The sequence below is a fragment of the Leucopleurus acutus genome, assembly GCF_964270905.1.
Source record: "Leucopleurus acutus genome assembly, chromosome: 2".
NCBI classification, from domain to species: Eukaryota; Metazoa; Chordata; class Mammalia; order Artiodactyla; family Delphinidae; genus Leucopleurus; species Leucopleurus acutus.
This window is the reverse complement of record NC_139143.1, coordinates 178,956,373-178,978,954: the sequence shown is the minus strand read 5'-3', so window position 1 is coordinate 178,978,954 and position 22,582 is coordinate 178,956,373. Positions and strand designations below refer to the sequence as shown.

At 41.7% G+C, this 22,582-nt stretch overlaps 1 protein-coding gene across 4 annotated transcripts in view; it reads right to left on the bottom strand.

The window, feature by feature from the left end:
* UBR4 (ubiquitin protein ligase E3 component n-recognin 4) overlaps positions 1-12,748 on the bottom strand; it is a 127,375-nt gene extending 114,627 nt beyond the window's left edge. For all 4 annotated transcript variants that reach the window (XM_082832748.1, XM_082832750.1, XM_082832751.1 and 1 more), the window contains exons 1-8: positions 12,535-12,748; positions 5,524-5,621; positions 4,181-4,284; positions 3,283-3,412; positions 3,030-3,169; positions 2,421-2,523; positions 2,162-2,303; positions 1,881-2,005 (exon numbers count right to left, since the gene is read on the bottom strand). In XM_082832748.1, coding sequence (XP_082688874.1) covers positions 1,881-2,005; positions 2,162-2,303; positions 2,421-2,523; positions 3,030-3,169; positions 3,283-3,412; positions 4,181-4,284; positions 5,524-5,621; positions 12,535-12,710 — 1,018 coding nt within the window. In that variant the 5' untranslated portion in view covers positions 12,711-12,748. The remainder of the gene's footprint in view (positions 1-1,880; positions 2,006-2,161; positions 2,304-2,420; positions 2,524-3,029; positions 3,170-3,282; positions 3,413-4,180; positions 4,285-5,523; positions 5,622-12,534) is intronic.
* Between the last annotated feature and the right edge of the window lie 9,834 nt (positions 12,749-22,582).

The following is a 22,582-nucleotide window of genomic DNA, read 5'->3' as shown; positions in this document are numbered from 1 at the left end:
TTCCAAGTGACCAAATTTCAATAACAAACCAAATCTGGGCTCTTTAAACAACTAGGAATTTTTAGGCGGGATCCCCGACCAGGGATTGAACAGGCGCCCTCAGCAGTGAGAGTGCAGAGTCCTAACCGCTGGACCGCCAGGGAAGTCCCTGAACAACTAGGATTTTTTTTTTTTTTTTTGCGTTACGCGGGCCTCTCACTGTTGTGGCCTCTCCCGTTGCGGAGCACAGGCTCCGGACACGCAGGCTCAGCCGCTCCGCGGCATGTGGGATCTTCCCGGACCAGGGCACGAACCCGCGTCCCCTGCATCGGCAGGCAGACTCTCAACCACTGCGCCACCAGGGAAGCCCACAACTAATAATTTTTAAGGACTCTTTAATCCTGATCAACTAAGTACACTGAGATCCATGTGATATTCAAGAAATTCCCTGAAAATTGAAATTAATAAACCGCAAATTTAAAAATCAAAGATAGAGAACTAGGAATAAACACTGGAAGTGGGCTTGGAGAGAGCGCCTGCTCACACGCTGCCTTAGCTTTCCATTCCCACTGCTGCTGCTCTCGCTCAGGCCCTTCACCTGTCTTGCCCAAATGACCACAAATTCCTCCTAGCAGATCTTCCAGCCTGGTACTACTGCTTCAATGTGCTCCTAAAGTATAGCTCAGATCATAGCACACTTCAAAATATTTAATGGTCTCTACTGTCTACAGGATATGGTCCAAATGACTTAGACTGCATTTCTAAGCCCTCTGTGATTGGGCTGTACTTTCTTTCCAGCTGTCCAACACCCACTAATCACACACACACACACACACACACACACACACACACACACACACACACACACACACACACACACACACACACACACACACACACACACACACACACACTATTCCCCCAAATTCCAGGATACTCTTCGTCCTGCTTTTGCCTCTGCCTAGGGATAGCCAAACTGAAATCCAACCTGCCCTGCAAGATACATCAACAGAACTCCTTTGTGAATACTGCCTTCCCCAATTGAAAGTGCGTTTATCTTTATATTCCTGTTTACACACAGATGTTTATAATAAAGTCATTCAAAGAATGTAGGGAGATGATTAACCTCAGCAATTTCTTGGTGCTCCCAAGGTCAGGTTTCCAAGACTGTTCATATCCTCACTCACAGAACCCAGTAAACGTCGAAAATTGTTATGTCTCCCAAGACATACCAGGACTATGGTATTTAAAACCAAGGATCAGTAATTTGGGTTAAAAAGCCACTGTAACAATAACTTAAAAGAGAGTAAACACCAGTTGTCAGGTCCCACTTCCAAGGCAGCATAATCAACAGGAAGGGAGGGGATTTTGCGGCAGCATGAAGAATAACAGTCGTTGCATTTATCAATATAAACAGATACCACCTGTTCTATGAATCCTTCCTCAAATCTGCTCCCATAGCAAGACTCAATTCTCCCTTCTCTGTGTGCCCATAATATTCTATACTTCTCTTATCACCTTTATCATCTCCTGTTTTATATTACACTCTGTGGTCCTATCTATCTTCCATTGCTCGAGTATAGGCTCCTTGAGGGCAGGGATTACATACTGCTCATCTCAATATCCCAAAAGCACTTGGAATTTTGCTTTCAAACAGCAGACACTTAACGTGTGCACACACTATGAAATCAAATATCCACATAACACAATGGCAGCAGCTGAATAAGCGAATTGACAAGATTCCTATTGAGACCTCATTTCATCTAGATGAGATATTTAGATGATCCTTGGGGGAAGGGTCTAAGTAAAGGGGGAGAGAGTACTCAGAAGGATCTCATGGTTTCCAAAAAGTGTAACTGTCCTTGGCTGAGAAAATGAGATCAGATATAACAACTTCTCACCTGCATACAAACAACTTAGGCTGAGGACTGTCACATCTTGCAGACGAGAAGGATTGAGAGGTTCCAACACAGGTAGAGAAAGGGTATCCAATGCCATGGTTACATCAATCACCAATGAATGAAAACTGGAATACAAGAGAAGATTAACAAAAGTGTCTCTTTGAGTCACTTGCTTCTATAGTCTGATAGTTAAAGAAAGTCGGCATGCCATAAAAACTAACCAGTTTCTCTCTTGAGAGCAGCATTAAAACGCAAAGCATATGCACCCTGGGGCACCTTACCCATTACGAACAGCAGTGGCATCTGCTACTGTTGCAGGCATGATGAAGAAGGAATTGGCCAACACTGCATCTTGAAACCGATTGATGTAGCGTAGGAAATAGGGCAGGTTTAAACACACACGCAGTAGCTTCTCTGAGCCACCTGAATTAACGAAAAAGCTCAACCTTACAAACAGGCCTCTGCTGCTTGATTTTCTTCCACTTAAGGAATTTCTGAAAGCAGAGAAACCACCTTTCTGATGACAATTAAGAGTCTCACCAAGCTCCTGAAGACTAGCCACGTTCTGAGCTATGAACACATTCTTGGTTTTGATAGCAGAGGCTTGATCTGTGGATGACTGCTCATCATTTTCTCCTTCCGCCTGAAGAGAAACAAAGGATGTGAAAGGCCCATCAAGATACTATCATCTGTTGATTGCTGTCCTCAAGTTCAGAATAGAACCAACCATCCAAACTAAACAGCTGCTCCACAGATACTCTTCAGACCCCCCAGTTAATGAGGTGGAAAGTCCTCTCTAACGCTGGGGAAAATACAAGTCATTTTTCCAAGAGGAGGGGGAAAATATATAGCTTTAAAATATATATATTCTGTAACTAGTATAGAGTGATGCCTTTTACAGAAAGGAGTACATGCTCTTTGTCTACTTGCATTGAGAAATGTTGGAAAAACGGTCCTCAAAGTAGTAATAACTGTGAACAGAAGGAATTGGGGTGTTACTTATTTTTGGTTTGTATTCTTCAGCTTTGTACCAAAGGCAGGTACATCATTTTATATCACAAATGTAAAATACATTTGTTAGCTATTTTTCCTAGTATTATCATCTTAACAAACCCCACAGGATGAGGCCATTTGGCTGAAGTAACTCACCGGAGTCTGTGGACCTACGGGTGATGATGCTACAGTTCTAGGGTTAAAAACTGACGTCAGCTGGTTCAAAAAATTCATCTGGACCTCCTTCTGCTTCAGCTCTGGGCTTACTGGTGCAGCCAGCTCTTTCTGATCTTCCACTACAAAATATAAAAGCAAGAGAGGGATGAGGGGAGTGCCACTAGAAAGCAAAAGAGGAAATAGCTGGCCAGAGGACTGGCCAAGAAACCAAGTCTGGTGAAGGAACACTCACCATCTGACAGTGTCTTCACTGTTTGTGGCAGCTTGGCTGATTTCATCATTGCTGTAAATGTGATGATTTCAGTTCTGTCTAATCGGCTACAGCCAGTGCACAGGCCCTTGATGAGGAGAATCAAGTGCTTCTGGAAAAAAAAAAATTCAAATATGCCTTTTAGAAGAGTCTATTCTTTAGGGACTTCTAGCTGGCAAAGGGCCAAATTTAGGTTCATACCAAGAACTGCAAATTAGGAAAAACAGTAAAGCAGAGATCACAACCTGATGGTCCTCAGACCATATCTGCTTGCAGGTTTGTCTTACTGTTCTCAGTGTTGTTGTTGTTGTTGTTTTAATTTGAAGTTATGGCCAACTTTTTAAAACATGGAAGATTTAACATACAAATCCAGATTTCCTGTCTCTCTCAATAATTTACAAGACAGAGCAGCTCTGCTGCCATTCCTGTAGGGCAACAGTCAGCTGGAGCCAAACAGTAATTGGCCCCTTTATAGCTGGGTCATGCACCCTTCTCAACCAGCATACTTGACTCACTTTATGTCACTTGCCTGGCCCCCACAGGCATATCTCTGCAATCCTTGAAAAAGCCTCTGCAGCCCTCTATACCAGGGGGTGGTAAACCACAGCCCCAGCTCAGCCCACTGCCTATTTTTGTAAATAAAGTTGACTGGACCACAGCTATGCTCATCCATTTACATATTGTCTGTGGCTGCTTTCACACTACAAAGGCAGAGATCAGCTACAACGGGGACTGGATGGTCGGCAAATTATCTACTATGTGGCCTATTACAGAAAAAATTTACCAACCCCTGCTCTATGCCATCCCTTCTCCATCATTCCACTTGTCAGTCACAAGCCTACCACAAAATAAGGGCCAGAAATGGGCCCATCACTCTTACCTGGGACACAGCGCAAGCCTCATCTGGATTCTCCAGACGCAGGAGAGAAAACTCAATCAGGACTTTACAGGCTGCTGCCACAGACTGAAGTTGGTTCCGGGGAACTGAGAAAGGAATAAATTTTACTTAACTTCAGACTGCTATAACTCACTTCAGCCTCACAGTCAATAAACCAAATAAGTATTGAGCTCCGTATGTCCAACATTCCCAATATCGTTCTACGAGAATAATTATTCAGAACCAACAACCCTACAGGCAAACAAAGGCATTTTGGCATTGATAAGCATCAACTGCTTGTAGATCAATTTATCTTACATTTACTAGAAATTAAGATAATTATAATAGGAAATACATCACAGTAAGTACCAAGCACTTCAAATATATTAACCGACTTAATCCCTAAACCAATTCTATGGGGTAGATAATATTGTTACCCCCCTTCCCTTCTTTTTTTTTTTTTTTTAACAGATAAGGAAATTAAACCATAGACAGGTTAAATGACTTGACCAAAGTCACGCAGCTGGAGTTAAATCCTGGAAGTCTGGCTCTAAAGTTCATGCTCTTACCCAGTAGACTACACTACCTCTCCTTTCCCTTTTTGCAACGGGCTTCCTACTCAAAGTTTCTCCAATCTAAAAGTGATTCTTACAGTGGTAGCCAATGCCTATAATAAACAGCACTAGACACTGAAAGATTACTCAGCAACCCTGTAACTTCCTTTCACTTTGCTTGCTTAGCAAACTATTTAAGTAAAATAATTCAAATTCTTCAGAACTATATGAGTTAGGATTGGAAAAAAAAAGTGAAAATGCAAAATTTCAGAAATAGTGGAAAGTAAGGGCTTGGTCATGTTTGGGGGCAGAAAAGTTTAAAAGATGGGGAACTGAAGTTGAAATCCAGTCACACACCAGAGAACACAAAAGGAGAATTTAACTTCTCACCAAAATCAAATAAGGAATAGAGCCTTGGTTAGTGGCTGCTAACCCCAGGTCAGTATCCACCTAACCCCCCAATCCCACCCACCCTGCCCCCCCAAATTAGCACACTAATAACTACATGTGTAAAATCAATAAAATGCTTTTGATTAAAAAGGCAAGGAAGGTTAACTTAATGGTTATGAAATAGATATCCAAACCAAATAGTTTTTAAATCCCTTGTGGTTGGCCTCGGTAAAGGACCTTCCAGAGCCTTATCATACTGACAGTTGTCTCCGCTCTTGAGTGAACAGGTTACAACTAAAATACAGACTTCATTAACAACTTGTTCAGACACCGTAACAAGAGGACACACAATTTCCCTATTCATGAGCCCTTAAAAGGGAATGACAAGAATAGAATACTTACTGAGGCTACAAACTGTTGTGATATAGTGTGTGGAAAGTGCAACAAAAGATGAGTAGAATGGCTCATACTGCTTCTCGTGGTGCAGGATTTCTGATTCACTGCAAAGAAAATAATTCAGCCAACATTTACTTAGTGCTTACTATATGCCAGATACCCTACCCCTTTACAGGCATTACCTGACTTAATCCTTGTAGCAATCCTACTTGGTAGGCACTGTTATCATCCCTATATCCAAGTTGAGAAAGTGAAGCTTAGAGAGTTAAAACTAAGTACCTTGTTCAAGGTATCAGGCTTATTAGTAAGTGGCAAAGGCTAATGAACAGGAAACACTTTCAAACTCACTTAGAATTAAAGGAATACAAGTAAAAACACAACAGGATACCATCTTGTCCTGTATTACTGACTGGCAAAGACAAAGCTAATAATGCCATGAGCTGGCCAAAGGAGGGGTAAAGCAGGGCACTCAAAATACTGTTAGTGGGAATACAGACTATAGTAACACATTCTGAAGACCAAACAAGGCCAGTCCATGATGCAGTAACTTAAAAAGAATCAACAACTCAAGGGAAGAAATCATCTGATGGGTGATAAAATCCAAAATTCTTTAGGTACCAGAGTCCTCCATCCCCCTCCCCACACCCATAGGGTAACAGCTAGATCACAACAAAGTGATTACTAACCACATCCCTTATCTTTACCTGAGAAAATGGCCTCTTCAGTGAAAATCTGGAGCCCAACTACGTCTAAAAGCTGGATACATTTATGTCATTCTCTTTATCAAATCAGATGCTAATTGCAACCCACGGAACAAGAAGGCAAAGAAAACACTAAAATGTCTTATTAAATGGAAAGAGGAGAGCAATGTGGCTAAATAGTTTCCTCAGTAAGTTAATTCTCCAGCAAGAACTATCAGCCTAGGAAGGGAAACGTAAACAGAGTCAGGACTCTATCCACTTGCCAAATCCACACAGGAGCCAAAAAGACAAGCTCAACATTTGGAAGGTGCCATCGTGAGTGATGAATCACCTCAAACAACACTTAAGAGTCTGGCACTGCAAACACTTTGCTATTTGGAGATTTATCAAGGAAAAACGGGTGTTTATCAAAGATCAGTTCCTTATCTTGGAATATCTCCTTCACCAAGAAAAAATATTTATGGAGCACCTATGATGTGCAAGAACCTCCCTGCCCATCAAGGATCATTTCTCCCTAGTTGTCAGATGGACAAAAAGAAGGAAACAAAAACCTTAAAACATCAAGCAACACTCAAAGCTTCAGGGGCCATCACACAGGTGAGGGTCATATCACATTCAGCAGAGAACTCCCCAACCCCCTGCTTCCACCTCCTACGAACAGCTGTTCCTTCACTCCCATCCTTACACTTATGCATTCATTGTTCTAAGGTTTCCCCACCCTGTAATTTGATCCATTTTACTATTTACCTTCTCTGCTTTATTTCAAAGTTTCAGAGCTGCTTACCCCCACGTTTTGCAACTGAACAGGTTTACCAAAACTAAGAGGAACACTGCCTATCCAAAGAACGAACTTATTCTGCTGCTTTCATTCCCATTCAGATAATAAAATATATCCAAAATATAGGAGTAAACATATTTAATTACCTGGTTCAATGCTGCCCTATTATGATTTAACAAACCCTACTTCCTGCCCTAGAAATACACAACTGCCTTATTCCAATCAAGAACAAAGAACACACTTTGGGGAAAGATGGACATTGGCAATAGAAAAAAATGGAGCAGTCTTGAGGCTCAACTTACGATTTGCTTAGGACAAGTAAGGATAAACCTAGGGAAATTAGTTTTAAAAAGACTTAAAGGTGGGGCACTGCCCTGGTGGTCCAGTGGTTAAGACTCCACCCTTCCAATGCAGGGGGCGAGGGTGAGATCCCTGGTTGGGGAACTGGGATCCTGCATGCCGCACGTTGCGGCCAAAATAAGAAAAAGAAAAGAAAAAGAAAATATATCGGAGTGCCTTCTTTTAAAAAAAAAAAAAAAAGAGACTTGAAGGGGAGAGTAGGCAGGTGGACATGTGGCCCAAAGGACAATGTTGTTATCTCTTGATTCTAAAGAAACAACTGTGTTTGAGTACCCTGATGAAGATGTGCCGCCACAATTCCTTACCCCACCCTCATTTCCCAAGAACCTGACAGACACCAAGTCACCAAAGGAGGCAAAGAAATGGAAAAATGGAAGAAAGGGCAAGACGTTAGGTAGGAAGGGGAAGAATGCAGAAATTGAAGGCAAATATGACAGGAAGAAAAATAAGGAGATTTCAAGGTAAAAATATCTCTCCTCTAGGCAGTCAAGCTATTTTCCTCAAACGTCTACTTCGCCTAACAAACTGCAACGAAAGTATCACAGAGCCTCAAACACTGCTGAAAAGACAAGGAATCTGAAGTGGTTTTATTCCATACAAAATAAATGCAATGCAGAGCATAAAGGGAAACAGCAGCTAAGCAGAAGTCCAATTTGGTCAGAGAAGTCCAATTTGACATGTAAGTAAAAAAGAACTGGCCAGGGTCTGGAAATATCTGGGTTTTTCTAGGAAGAGGTGAAAAATCAGATGTAGCAAAATAAAAGACTAAGGATTCACCTTCCTTCTCCCTCTTAGATTACTATTTATATCTTTGTTGTAAACTGTGGAAACTCCACAAAGCCCTTTCCCCTCAACAGAATCATAAACTCCCAAGTATAGAATCTATTATGCTTGTTTCAAGATACTTCGAATCATGAAACAAGCATAACGAATACATTAATGAGTTATATTCATTTAAAAAATATATGTTTATTGACCATCTGCTGTGTGTCACACAGTACTTAATACATGTTAACCAAAGAACTGAAAGTTTTCACATACATCCCTCACACTCTCCACAAACCTGCAGGGAATGTAATACTGAGACATGGAAACATTACCTAATCTCACAACTAACTATACACACTTATCATTTGGTGGCTGGCTTTCTTTCTGTAGGTCAATCACGAACTCGGCTGATGATGGCACTAGTGCACCCCTTTCTCCCTTAAGAGATTTTTAGAAAATGACTGCATTATCTAATGGGGATGCTGTAACACTTCTGCCTTCCCAAGTAGGCCTCCTCAGCCTAAATTTTATCAAATAGCTGGGAGGCAGGGACTCAAGGAGGCTTATCACTAAGAAAGGCTGGACAGCCTAGGAAGGACTGGCTCAGGGGAAAAGGGCTTTTTTTCTTTTTTTTTAAATCCACAAAGACTCAGTCAAATTATTCAATGAGAACCATTCTCACCAACTTATCCTGCACAGAGTTAAGAAAGGAAGTCTGGGGACTTCCCTGGTGGTCCAGTGGTAAGACTCTGCGCTCCCAATGCAGGGGGCCCGGGTTAGATCCCTGGTCGGGGAACTAGATCCTGCATGTGGCAACTAAAAAGATCCGGTGCACCGTGCCACAACTAAGACCCGGCACAACCAAATAAATAAATAAATATTTTTAAAAAAAAAAGGAATTCTGTATTGGGTAGTATATAAGGCTACATTCAGCAATTACACTTTAAGCAATTAAGCCCACATATGGCATGTGCTCCGTTAAGCTAGTTCTAGCTTCTTTTCTGGTCTAGAAAAGTAATGGTGTTTAAAAGATTTTCAATCTTTACTGCTAAAAGACATGCTATCAATAAGCAGTAGAAATGAAGATGAAGTCCCCTTTAAGTAAACTCAGATATCTTTCTCCTTTAAAAATCTAATGACAGGGGCTTCCCTGGTGGCACAGTGGTTGAGAGTCCGCCTGCGGATGCAGGGGACACGGGTTCGTGCCCCAGTCCGGGAAGATCCCACATGCCACGGAGCAGCTGGGCCCATGAGCCATGGCCGCTGAGCCTGCGCGTCCGGAGCCTGTGCTCCGCAACGGGAGAGGCCACAACAGTGAGAGGCCCGTGTACAGAAAAAAAAAAAAAAAAAAAAAAATCTAATGACACTTTTGAGAGTATGCTTCCCAATTTATCCATGCTACTCCCTCCTTTGTTTCAGTTTGGTTACAAAGTCAAACTTAACAAACAGGGTCCAGGTAATTCCCGGCAGTCCAGTGGTTAGACTCTGCCAAGAGCCTGGGTTCAATCCCTGGTTGGGGAACTAAGATCCTGCAAGCCTTGTGGTGCTGCCAAAACAAAAAAAACAGGGTCTGGATCTAGGAATTATTTCTTCTACCTTTTCTTCAAACCCAAAGGTCAATTCCAACTATAAACGTATGAAAGAATAGAGGCAGAAAGTAGTATGAAAGAATAGAGACAGAAAGTAGAATGGCGGAGGAGTCTCTCAGGGCATGTGTCATCGTCCCCAAAGGTCAAAAAAAGGGAGGAATTCAATGGATGAGCAGGCCACCAGATAGGAAGTAAGAGCTGACATGATGGAGCCAGGACATCAAAAAGAAAAAAAAAAAAAAGTTAAAAAAAAAAAAGGGAAGCAGAGAGTAGCAGACTGCAACAGAAAAATAGAAGGTCGCTGGAGGAAAAGAAGAAAAACATGGAAGGCATAACCACAGAAAGAAACACGGGACTGTCTGGGAGAGGCAACCACAGAGGTAAAGTAGCAGCCTAGGCACCTAAACCTTTGATTACCTGCAAAGCGAAGCGCGCCACAGCATCCGTACAGTGCTGGCTCTGACCTGATTCTATACTCAGTGGCCATAACTTGATGTTCAAGAAATAATTCCACAATTCTGACACCTTTTTTTATTTTTGGAAAAGCAAATAAAACTTTTGAGAAACAGAATATTGATAGCAGGGTATTAATTTTTGTGCTCTAAACCAGGGGTTGGCCTGCAGGTCAAATCCAGCCAGTCACCTATCTCTATACAGCCCATATTTAAGAATGGTTTTTACATGTGTTTTTATGGCTGGAAAGAAAAAAAATCAAAAGAACATTCTGTGACATGTAAGTATCATACGAAATTCACATTTGTGCCTATAAATAAGATTCTGGAACACAGCCACACCCATTTATTTATGTAATGTGTATGGCTGCTTTCGCCATACAATGGCAGAGATGACTAATGTACACACCGTATGGCCTGCAGGTTAAATTTACTCTGATCCTTTACAGAAAAAATGTGCTGACCTCTGCTCTACACCAAACTGAACACTTGATATGTTTAGTTGTTCTAACTGTAAAGAACTTGTAAGCCAGATATTTCTTCTGGAAATTACAGAACCATGTAACAGCAAACCAATAAACAGTCCCATTTGCAAGAGTCTGAAAATATTTTATTGAGAGAGGGAGGGAGGGAGAGAGAGAAAAAACTGTTTCTGTGGGGAAATGGCCTCTCAGACACTAAGCACAACCTTCAGATCATATTGCTCTCAGAGAGCCTGAAGAGGACACATAACAGGCTTTCCAAAGTTGACTGAGCCACAAAAACCGGAACAGAGACTTCAAGGATCTTGCCTTCCAATAAAAATATGTGTTACTCAACAGCCATCAGTTTGGATTTCTTTTCCAAACCATGAAAAGAGGTCTTATTAGTGTCTATAAACGCAGGCAACCCTTGATTATCTTAGCTATACAGAGCGCAAGAGGGGCCACTATCACTTATTTGGCAAAATTCAAACGTACCTTGACATACTTGGTTTTGGCTCCTTCTACGGGTTGGAGGGAGTTGCTTAACTATTACAGTTAAAGAGGCGTGGGCCCATAATACCGGATGTATGGGCCCGGGTGTCAACAAATGACTTGATTACCTACTCAGCTCATGTCCATAAAAACATAAAAGCAAATGTTCTAAAAAGTGGAACACGACAAGTGTAATTCGGGAAAAATACCACTAATCCAAATGTTTAAAACAGTTATAAAGAGACTACATAATTTGAGAGCAGTATCTTTGATATTTGTTTACATCTTCCAAAACTTCTTGGCTTAATAATAAGATAGGAAAATCCATCTGTAAAGTTAACTGTGAACTTACCAAACCAAATCATTATCTTATTGTTTTTTTAAACCTCATCCAAAGTATCACAAACCTAACAATAAACACTATAATAGACAATGTGTCAAACCATGGGCCTCCCTTGAGTAATAAATAGCAATTTCTAATCTTCTGGATAACATGTAGGTATACTCTCGTTGGCATGAAGCTAAAATGACCCAGTTAGCAATTGCAGAAAGTTGCTGAAGTCAGGTTTGGCTAGAAAAATGAAAATGAGACTAGCTTTAAAGGTAGGTCTACCATTAAACTAATGAAAGACTGCTCTGAGGAAGGTAAGACAGGAAAAGGCAGGCACTGTGATATCACTGGCCTTGTATGTACACAACTCTCACCATCTAAGAATCTCAGAAAGAAATGTTCATGTAACAGCAAACCAATAAACAGTCCCGTTGGTAAGAGTCTAAAGATATTTTATTGAGAGACAGGGCGAGTATACGGTTTCAGTGGGAAAATTACCTCTCAGAATAACACTGCAATGTTTTTAATCAAAGACCGTTACGGTAGCAATATACCGTAAGTGTAACCTGAAAAGAAAGTCATCAATGATAACTAGTGGCTTCAGTCACAGAAACAGCACGTGCCCCCAAGTAATTACAGCACCAGGGAGACCGTTATTAAATTATGTAGTAGCTCTTCAATTTAAACCCCGGGCTCCGCTACGGCCCAGGCTAGGGGGAAGAGCGCTGACGAGAAATGCAAACTCATCAGCGCTTTGACCTTAACACAGGGGGCAGCCCTGGGAACATTCCCCTACGAGGTCGATGCATCTCAAAATTACTCCGAAACCAGCCCGGCCACGCCCTCCCGAGAGGGCGTCCCCAAAAGTTTTGCTCGCGAGGGAAATTGAGGCACAGGATTTACCGGGTTGGCGGAAGAACACCAGACAAGCTTTCCTCTCCCAGGGCCGGGGAGCCCCGAAGCCGGGGCCAGGGCCGCGGTCTCAGAGCCTCCGGAGGTAGCCGGGCAGAGGGTCCAGATCCTCTGGCACGACCTCCCCTCCCCCTCCCGGTTCCCGCCCCACCGGGGACGCCGCCCGGTACCTCTCGATGACTGAGGCCACCAGCTGCGGCAACTCCTTCATCTCGAAGGCGGAATAGGACGCGGATAGCAGGGGCCGCACCGCCACCTCCCAGCCCGGGGTCGTGTCTGCCTCCGTTGCCGGGGCCCCGGGCGTCGGCGCCGCAGCCGCCGCCTCTTCGCCGCCGCTCGTCGCCATCTTCCGTCGTACTAGTGCAGCTCCCTCCGGGGGCTTGCCACCGGCCCAGCGCCTCCTCCCGGGAGGGGGCGGAAGTGACGCAATAGGCGCGTCAGACTGCGCGACGCAGTCTCCAGCCAAAATACGCGACGCGCGAGGACAGCCTCCCTCTGCTCTCGCAGGGGGAGCGTGGCGCGGCGTGGGGACGGGGACTAGGAGTTGCGCCTGCGCAGGACGTAGTCCTTCGGGTGAGGGCGGGAGCGTTAAGCTCCGCGCCAGCGGGCTGGAAGTCGTTCCCGGAAATGGGAGGTCTGTGGCTTTCGGGCGCTCCGGAGAGGAGAGTTTGGGACTTGGTTTCAGTTGACTAGACCAAGGCAGGGAAGTACACCTGCATCGGCGAATATAATGGCCCCGGCTCAAGAAAGCTAAGGACGAGAAGAGGCCGTCGAAGCCTAATCACGGTCACCTGCCTCACTTCCCTGATGACCCTCCGCCCACTCCCAACAGTTACAGTATAGCGCTTCGGTTTGCAAAACTCTTTCTCCTTCTCACACCGCCTCTCGCTATTAGTGTAATCGCCAGTCCTTTCTTCGCGCTGAAATCCCTTTTATGTTTTTTGTTTGTTTCTGTACGCGGGCCTCTCACTGTTGTGGCCTCTCCCGTTGCGGAGCACAGGCTCCGGACGCGCAGGCTCAGCGGCCATGGCTCACGGGCCCAGCCGCTCCGTGGCATGTGGGATCTTCCCGGACCGGGGCACGAACCTGTGTCCCCTGCATCGGCAGGCGGACTCTCAACCACTGCGCCACCAAGGAAGCCCTCCTTTTATGTTTTGATTACCATCATTAGTAATGTTACCAGCTCGTGTTTGCATCGCTCTTTGCTATTTGCCAGGTAACGTTCCATTCCCCCCTTTTTCTACTAGCAAAGAAAGAATGTAAACTTTTCATCCGGTAATTTTCTTGTTTCTGGTTGTGGGCTTTTCTTTTCCGCCTAGAGAAGTTCCTTTAGCATTTTTTGTGAAGCTGGTCTGATGTGATGGTGCTGAATTCTTTTAGCTTTTGCTTGTCTGTAAAGCTTTTGATTCTCCATCAAATCCGAATCAGTTCAGAATGATAAATGTAGTTAACACTGCTGTATGTTATATATGAAAGTTCTGAAGAGAATAAATCCTAAGAGTTCTCATCACAAGGAAAAACATTTTTTCTTTCATTTTGTATCTATATGAGATAATGGATGTCCACTAAACTTATTGTGATAATCCCTTTATGATGATTTTAAGTCAAATCGTTATGCTGTACGCCTTACATTTACCCAGTGCTGTGGGTCTATATCTCAGTAAGACCTGGAGAAAATAAAATAAAATCCTGAAAAAAAACATCTGAATGAGAACCTTGCTGGGTAGAGTATGCTTAGTAGTCATAGGTTTTTCTCCTTCATTACTTTTAAGTATTGTGCCACTCCCTTCTGGCCTGCAGAGTTTCTGCTGAAAAATCAGCTGATAGCCTTATGGGAGTTCCCTTGTATGTTATTTGTTTCTTTTAATATTCTCTTTATCTTTAATTTTTGCCATTTTGGTTACAGTGTGTCTTGGTGTGTTCCTCTGTGGGTTAATCCTGTATGGGACTCTCTGCACTTCTGGACTTGGGTGAATGTTTCCTTTCCCAGGTTAGGGACCTTTTCAGCTATTATCTCTTCAAATATTTTCTCAGGCCCTTTCTCTCTCTCTCCTCCTCCTGGGACCCCTATAATGCAAACATTAGCACATTTGGTGTTGTCCCAGAGGTCTCTTAAACTGTCATCATTTCTTTTCAGTCTTTTTTCATTTTTCTCTTCAGCAGCAGTGATTTCCACTACTCTGTCTTCCAGCTCACTGATCTGTTCTTCTGCCTCATTTAGTCTACTATTGACTCCTTCCAGTATATTTTTCATTTCAGTTATTGTATTCTTCAATTCTGTTTGGTTCTTTATATTTTCTAATTCTTTGTTAAAAACTTCTTTATAGGGACTTCCTTGGAGGCGCAGTGGTTAAGAATCCACCTGCCAATGCATGGGACATGGGTTCGAGCCCTGGTCCAGGAAGATCCCACATGCCGCGGAGCAACTAAGCCCGTGCGCCACAACTACTGAGCCTGCACTCTAGAGCCTGTGAGCCACAACTACTGAGCCTGCGAGCCACAGCTACTGAAGCCCACGCACCTAGAGCCCATGCTCCACAACAAGAGAAGCCACCACAATAAGAAGCCCGTGCACTGCAACGAAGAGTAGGCCCCGCTCAACGCAACTAGAGAAAGCCAGCATGCAGCAACGAAGACCCAACACAACCAAAAATAAATAAATAAATAAAATTGAAAATAATAATAATAAAACTTCTTTATACAATGGAATACTACTCAGCCATAAAAAAGAATGAAATAATGCCATTTGCAGCAACATGGATGGACCGAGAAATTATCATACTAAGTGAAGGAAGTCAGAAAGAAAGCCAAATACCATGTGATATCACTTATATGTGGAATCTAAAATATTACTTAAATGAACTTATCCACAAAGTAGAAACAGACTCACAGACATAGAGAACAGATTTGTGGTTGCCAAGGGAGAGGGTGTATGGGGGAGGGATGGAATTAGCAGATGCAAACTATTATATATAGAATGGATGAACAACAAGGTCTGTATAGCACAGGGAACTATATTCAATATCCTGTAATAAAACATAATGGAAAAGAATTTTTTAAAAAAACTCCTTAAAGGCACACATTCCTATAAGACTGTCCTAAGAATTATCAATTTCCTGGACTTCTCTAACTTCAATTTAGGAAATATTAACTCTCCGAAACTCCACATCCTAGCCTTCCCTTATTGTCTTGTTTTGCTGAGTGCTACTTATTTAATATTCTTTACAACAATGCTCTTACTATGCGGTATAATGATGTACTACATCAACTTGAATGAAATGAAAAAAAAAACTCTGATTGCTTGCTCTATGCATCCATTCTCCTCCCGAGTTCTTTGATCAAGTTTACAATCATTACTCTGAACGGAAAGAATGTGAACTTCTATCCACAGGATAATGTCTATATTTTTGCCGATAAAAAATGATCTGGGTTCCACATCTAAGAGGGAAAAGCAGTTTGACTTAAAGAAAGGTATGCATGCCTTGAGGGCCCTCTTGTGTGTGAGTTCTCTGAGGATGACTTCGAGCTCCAGGCCCTGTGGCTCACAGTGCACCCAAATCAGAAAATGTTCACAAGGGGCTTCCCTGGTGGCGCAGTGGTTGAGGGTCTGCCTGCTGATGCAGGGGACGCGGGCTCGTGCCCTGGTCTGGGAGGATCCCACGTGCCGCGGAGCGGCTGGGCCCGTGCGCCATGGCTGCTGAGCCTGTGCGTCCGGAGCCTGTGCTCCGCAGCGGGAGAGGCCGCGGCAGTGAGGGGCCCGCGTACCGCAAAAAAAAAAAAGTGTTCACAAGAACTGTGAAGACGTTTTGAAAATCCTGAAAGCCCTGAAATTCTCCCCCATGGTTTGGAGGAGCGCCTTTTATTCCCGGTGTGATGCTGATAAATAAATCGGTACCTGGTGTTCAATCTAGACTCTTCGTAAGAAAAGAGCTATTTTACATTAGAAATAAAATTCAGTCAAGTTAAGGCCAGTCTTGGAGGAAAACATGGCTTCAGTGGTAACAGTAGGGATTTTCCTTTAGTGTCTTATATCAGGGGTTAATAAAAGAGCAGTTTCCTTAAACATAAAAAGGATGAAAGATGAAAAGGAAAAAAAACCTTTCCGTAACACAGTAACTATCGTCATATTACAAGATACAGAAACAGAACCCTAAGGAGAAGGCTGGAGACCAGGCATTTTATAGTGGCTCTTAGGACATTAATTTTATTTTACTCAAAGGACAAAATTAATCTGCAAAGGTCCTCTTGGAGAGGCTTCAGAAAATAATAAAAGATCAAATGACCCTGCTCTCCTCCATCCCCCTCCATCTGCTGCAGCTGTACGAAAGAGAGTAAAAAAGGCAAATGCAAACTATCACAGGGAGATTTGCACCTGTACCTAAACATTTTTTTTTGGTATATTTTAAATATTTCTGGCTTATAGATTTGAAGAATGCATTCTAGGGCAATGACCTTCCATTATAAATACCATATTAATTTCAGTATTGGAGGTTTGTTCTTGTATTGCTACAAAGATTTAGAATGGGGACTTCCCTGGCGGGGCAGTGGTTAAGACTCCGCGATCCTGATTCAGGGGGCCTGGGTTCGATCCCTGGTCAGGGAACTAGAGTCCGCATGCATGCCGCAACTAAGAAGCCCGCGGTCGCAACTAAGACCCAGCACAACCAAATAGATAAATAAATTTTAAAAATAATAATAATAAATAAATATTTTAAAAAGATTTGGAATGGCATCCACATTCTAAATTTAGATAACGAAAGAAACAGGATAAGTAGGGGAGTAAAAAAGACTTCTAGATGAAACATAAGCTTCTAATACTTTGGCCCAGAAAATAAGATAGAAATTAAAAAATGGTAACTTTTATAAATTATTACCTGAGGGACTTAAAATACTAGTTCTCTTCTAAGTCCAAGTGGCTGGACAAGGAACTAAAATTTTAAAAGAAAGCAAGAAATGATATAGTCACGTTACAGGAAATATAATGAAAGAAAATTAAGCAGCCGTAGCTGAACTGTATGGTTTAAAGATCAATGTGGTGGATAAAATAGATAAACAAAGATTTACTATATAGCACAGGGAACTATATTCAGTATCTCGTAAAACTATAATGGAAAAGAATCTGAAAAAGTATATATGTATATATATACAGGTATAAAAATAACTGGGTCACTTTGCTGTACATCTGAAACATTGTAAATTAACTATACTTCAATTTTAAAAAAACAATGCATGCTGGTTTATGTACTCTATTGCAAAGCTACGTTGAGAGATGGGAGGATAAAGCAAATAGGTGGAAAATGTTAACATCTGGGGAATCCGAGTGAAGGGTATCAGAATTCTTAGTACTCTTCTTGTAATCTTTCTCTGAGTCTGAAACTGTATCAAAATAAAAAGTTAAAAATATTGTAAATACTTTGTGATTAGGAAAACATGGTCAGTATATCATGAGTATAATGACATATGGCAGGCACTTAACAGAAAGAAAATAGTGTACATAAAGTCTAGGAAGAGTGGAATCCAATGGTTATACTGTATGTATTAGCACTATTGGGGCATGAGGAAGGGCTGTCCTGATCAGCGGAAGTGAATATTCTGGTCTCTCTTGCAGATATATATCTATGATAAAAACCATGCATAGGATATCACACCCCCTATTCTAAGTCCATAATAACCAAGCAAACTTATAATAGCACTTTGACTTATTTTCCAGGCTTTTTCATAGGAGAGACTATATATTTCAACTAGCAGACATAAGTAGTCTATTCCTCTTTGCATTTACAGTCTTCACTGTCATCAATAAGCTGGCATTCTGGTCATCAATCTTCTAGTCTAGGTTATCTTATCACAGCACATGGGATGTACAATATCACCAAAACTATAAAGAAGTATGATGGACTTATATGAGTGTGCCTTGGATGTGTATTTTTGCTTTCTTAACTTTCATTCTTTCGGATTGCATGTTATAGTCAACAGTATGCTTCAGGGAATTCCCTGGTGATCCAGTGGTTAGGACTCCACGCTTCCATTGCAGGGGGCACAGGTTCAATCCCTGGTTGGGGAACTGAGATCCCACAAGCCACGCAGCATGGCCAAAAAAAAAAAACACAAAAAAACGTGTGCTTCAATATGAGTCTGTGGTTATTTTATTTAATTAATTAATTTATTTTTTTGCTGTACGCGGGCTTCTCACTGTTGCGACCTCTCCCGTTGTGGAGCACAGGCTCCAGGCGCACAGGCTCAGCGGTCATGGCTCACGGGCCCAGCCGCTCCGCAGCACGTGGGATCTTCCCGGACCGGGGCACGAACCCGCGTCCCCTGCATCATCAGGCAGACTCCCAACCACTGCGCCACCAGGGAAGCCCTCTGTGGTTATTTTATAAAGACACCTTCCTAAATGAGCTCAGTCTCTCCCGGAATAGGCACATTGCCAGTATCAGCGATCAGAAATTTAGATAAGTCTCAGGACTGGTGGGAAAATGGCTTCTTTGTTGAAGGTCAGTCTCAACTGACATCACACCCAAACTCCTTAAAAAATGAGGAGGTGGGTGTACACATTCTTTATGTTATTATAAACCCTTACTGGAAGGATGGTCTAAATAATACAAGAGAGACTTAACTGAAAGAGTATTCAACTGATCTCATAAAAGTCCCTAATGGTGGGACTGGTGGCGCAGTAGTTAAGAATCCGCCTGCCAATGCAGGGGACACGGGTTCGAGCCCTGATCCGGGAAGATCCCACATGCCGTGAAGCAACGAAGCCTGTGCGCCACAACTACTGAGCCTGCACGCTAGAGCCCATGAGCCACAACTGCTGAGCCCGTGCGCCACAACTACTGAGCCTGCACGCTAGAGCCCATGAGCCACAACTGCTGAGCCCGTGTGCCACAACTACTGAAGCCTGCATGCCTAGAGCCCGTGCTCCGCAAGAAGAGAAGCCACCACAATGAGAAGCCCGCGCATGGCAACAAAGAGTATCCGCTGCTCACAGCAACTAGAGGAAGCCCGTGCACAGCAACAAAGACCCAAAGCAGCCAAAAAAATAAATAAATAAAATAAATTTATTTAAAAAAAATCCCTAATGGAATAACACTTAAGAATTTCAGAGAAAAGACAGTCTCTTCAGTAAGTGGTGCTATGAAAACTGGACAGCTACAGGTAAACGAATGAAATTAGAACACTCCCTAACACCATACACAAAAATAAACTTAAAATGGATTAAAGAGCTAAATATAAGGCTGGATACTATAAAACTCTTAGAGGAAAACATAGGCAGAACACTGTGACAGAAATCACAGCAAGATGTTTTTCAATACACCTCCTAGAGTAATGAAAATTAAAACAAAATAAACAAATGGGACCTAATTAAACTTAAAAGGTTTTGCACAGCAAAGGAAAACAAACAAAATGAAAAGACAGCCCTCAGAATGGGAGAAAATATTTGGAAACAAAGCAACCGACAAGGGATTAATCTCCAAAATATACAAACAGCTCATGCAGCTCAATATCAGAAAAACAAACAACCCAATCAAAAAATGGGCAGAACAGAATTCCCTGGCAGTTCAGTGGTTAGGGCTCCATGCTTTCACTGCTAAGGTTGCGGGTTCAATCCCTAGTTGGGGAACTAAGATCTGGCAAGCCACGGGGCAAGCACAACCAAAAACAAACAAAAAAAAAAACAATGGGCAAGAAAACAAACAAACAAACAAAAAAAACAATGGGCTGAAGATCTAAATAGACATTTCTCCAAAGAAGACATATGGATGGCCAAAAAGCACATGAAAAGATGCTCAACATCACTAATTATTAGAGAAATGCAAATCAAAAATACAATGAGGTATCACCTCACACTTGTCAGAATGGCCATCATCAAAAAACTACAAACAATAAATGCTGGAGAGGGTGTGGAGAAAAGGGAACCCTCCTATACTGTTGCTGGGAATGTAAATTGGTACAGCCACTATGGAGAACAGTATGGAGGTTCCTTAAAAACTAAAAATAGAGCTACCATATGATCCAGCAATCCCACTCCTGGGCATACATCTGGAGAAAACCATAATTCGAAAATATACACGCACCACAATGTTCATTGCAGCACTATTTACAATAGCCAGGACATGGAAGCAACCTAAATGTCCATCAACAGAGGAATGGATAAAGAAGATATGGTACATATATACAATGGAATATTACCCAGCCATAAAAAAGAACAAAATAATGCCATTTGCAGCAACATGGATGAACCTAGAGATTGTCATACTGAGTGAAGTAAGTCAGAGAAAGACAAATATCATATGATATCATTTATATGTGGAATCTAAAAGAAAAGGTACAAGTGAACTTATTTACAAAACAGAAATAGAGACACAGATGTAGAAAACAAACTTACAGTTACCAGGAAGTAAGGGGGGGGTTGGGGAGGGATAAACTGGGAGATTGGGATTGACATATATACACTAATATATGTAAAATAAATTACTGATAAGGACCTACTGTATAACACAGGGAACTCTACTCAGTACTCTGTAATGGCCTATATGGGAAAAGAATCTAAAAAAGAGTGGATATATATATATATATGTATAACTGATTCACTTTGCTGTACACCTGATACTAACATGACATTGTAAATCAACTATACTCCAATAAAAATTTAAAAAAAGAATTTCAACCCTGTGGCCACTAAAAAAAGGGTGTGGGAGATCTATATTCCTAATATGGAAAGCTCTCCATGATATGTGACATGATAAAATCAAGTTGCAGAACATTATGTGGTCTGGAGAGATGCAAAACAAATTGTTCAGTGGTTACCTCCAGGAAATAGAGAGTTGGGGAAGGTTTTGAAGGGGAGACTCGCCTTAATTTCTTTGGCATTGTTTAATTTTTTTTAACTTCTATAATCTTTTAAAATAAAGAATTTAGCAGCAAAAATGGAAGCAGTTCATGCATACAAAGTACCAGTATCTCCATTATTGAAAGGTAGATGGTACTTCTCAGTTTACATTTTACAAAAATAAAAGTGCACAATGTTGTCTACCTTGCTTTAATTATGGAATAATTGTCAATTTTTGAATGTTAAGGCAGTTGTTATAAAGAATAGTGTTTTCCAAAACCTATTTGGACTTTGAGTCTGAGTAATCAAAGTTTTTTTTGTTTGTTTATATAAGTACATATAAATATAATACCAAAAAGATACCTTTCCTTTTTAAAATGGAAATTACGGTACCACGAAGCTCATTTCCCATATTGATCTTATGAGCATTTCTTTTAAGTAGCAAAGCAGGGTTTGTCAGAGCTCCAGGCACACCAGGGAAAGGTGGGTAGGACTATCTCTTGGCATTTCAGTCAATATAAAAATTCCTTACTAAGTCACCAAAGGCACTGTAGAAACTTAAGAAACTAGGGACAAATGTCCTAAGGCTTCTATGAAGAAGGTATAACCATTTGGGGAACTATTTGTCAAGTAGCAGCTTCATGTTTAAGATTGTGGAGAATTGAGAAAACAGTCTGACAATCCCTGGGAGACACAAAATGACTGAAATAATAAAATGCTAGGATACATCATTCAGGAAATTGTGTGGTTAGTAGCCAGGAAACTCGGAGGTCCTTGGTAGCCAAAATCAACAGGGAAGGCTTTATGGAGTTCAGATTTCAGACAAACCAGATTTTGAGAAGGGAAGAAAGCATTCCAAGTAAAGAATATAGAGAAAGATAGATTCATGACTTTAAAAAAAATTTTAAATGAACAGAAATCTGTAAATAAGTCTTGGGATAATCCTGATAATTGTAGTTTATGTAATACACTCTTACCAGAAAAGGCAATTTATAAAGGAAGTGAAATTACAAATCTGAAATTTCCGAGCTGAAAGACCTTACAGACCATGTAATCTATGCCCTCACACAAATGGTAAAACACACTCAGAGAGGTTAGGTGACTTGCATTGAAGTCTCTGATACATATGTTAGGACTTGAGTATTTTTTTTCTGTCATACTTTGTTCCAGAAAGGATTTAGGGAATCTCTACAAATACATGATGTTTAAGATGCATCAGTTGAAAAAACAAGTAGCAGAATTAAATAGCATGATGCCGTTAAGAAAGAGTATGTAAAAAAAAAAAAAGAAAGAGTATGTATAGGGAATTCCCTGGAAGTCCAATGGTTAGGACTCTGGGCTTTCACTGCCATGGCCCGGTTTCTATCCCTGGTCAGGGAACTAAGATC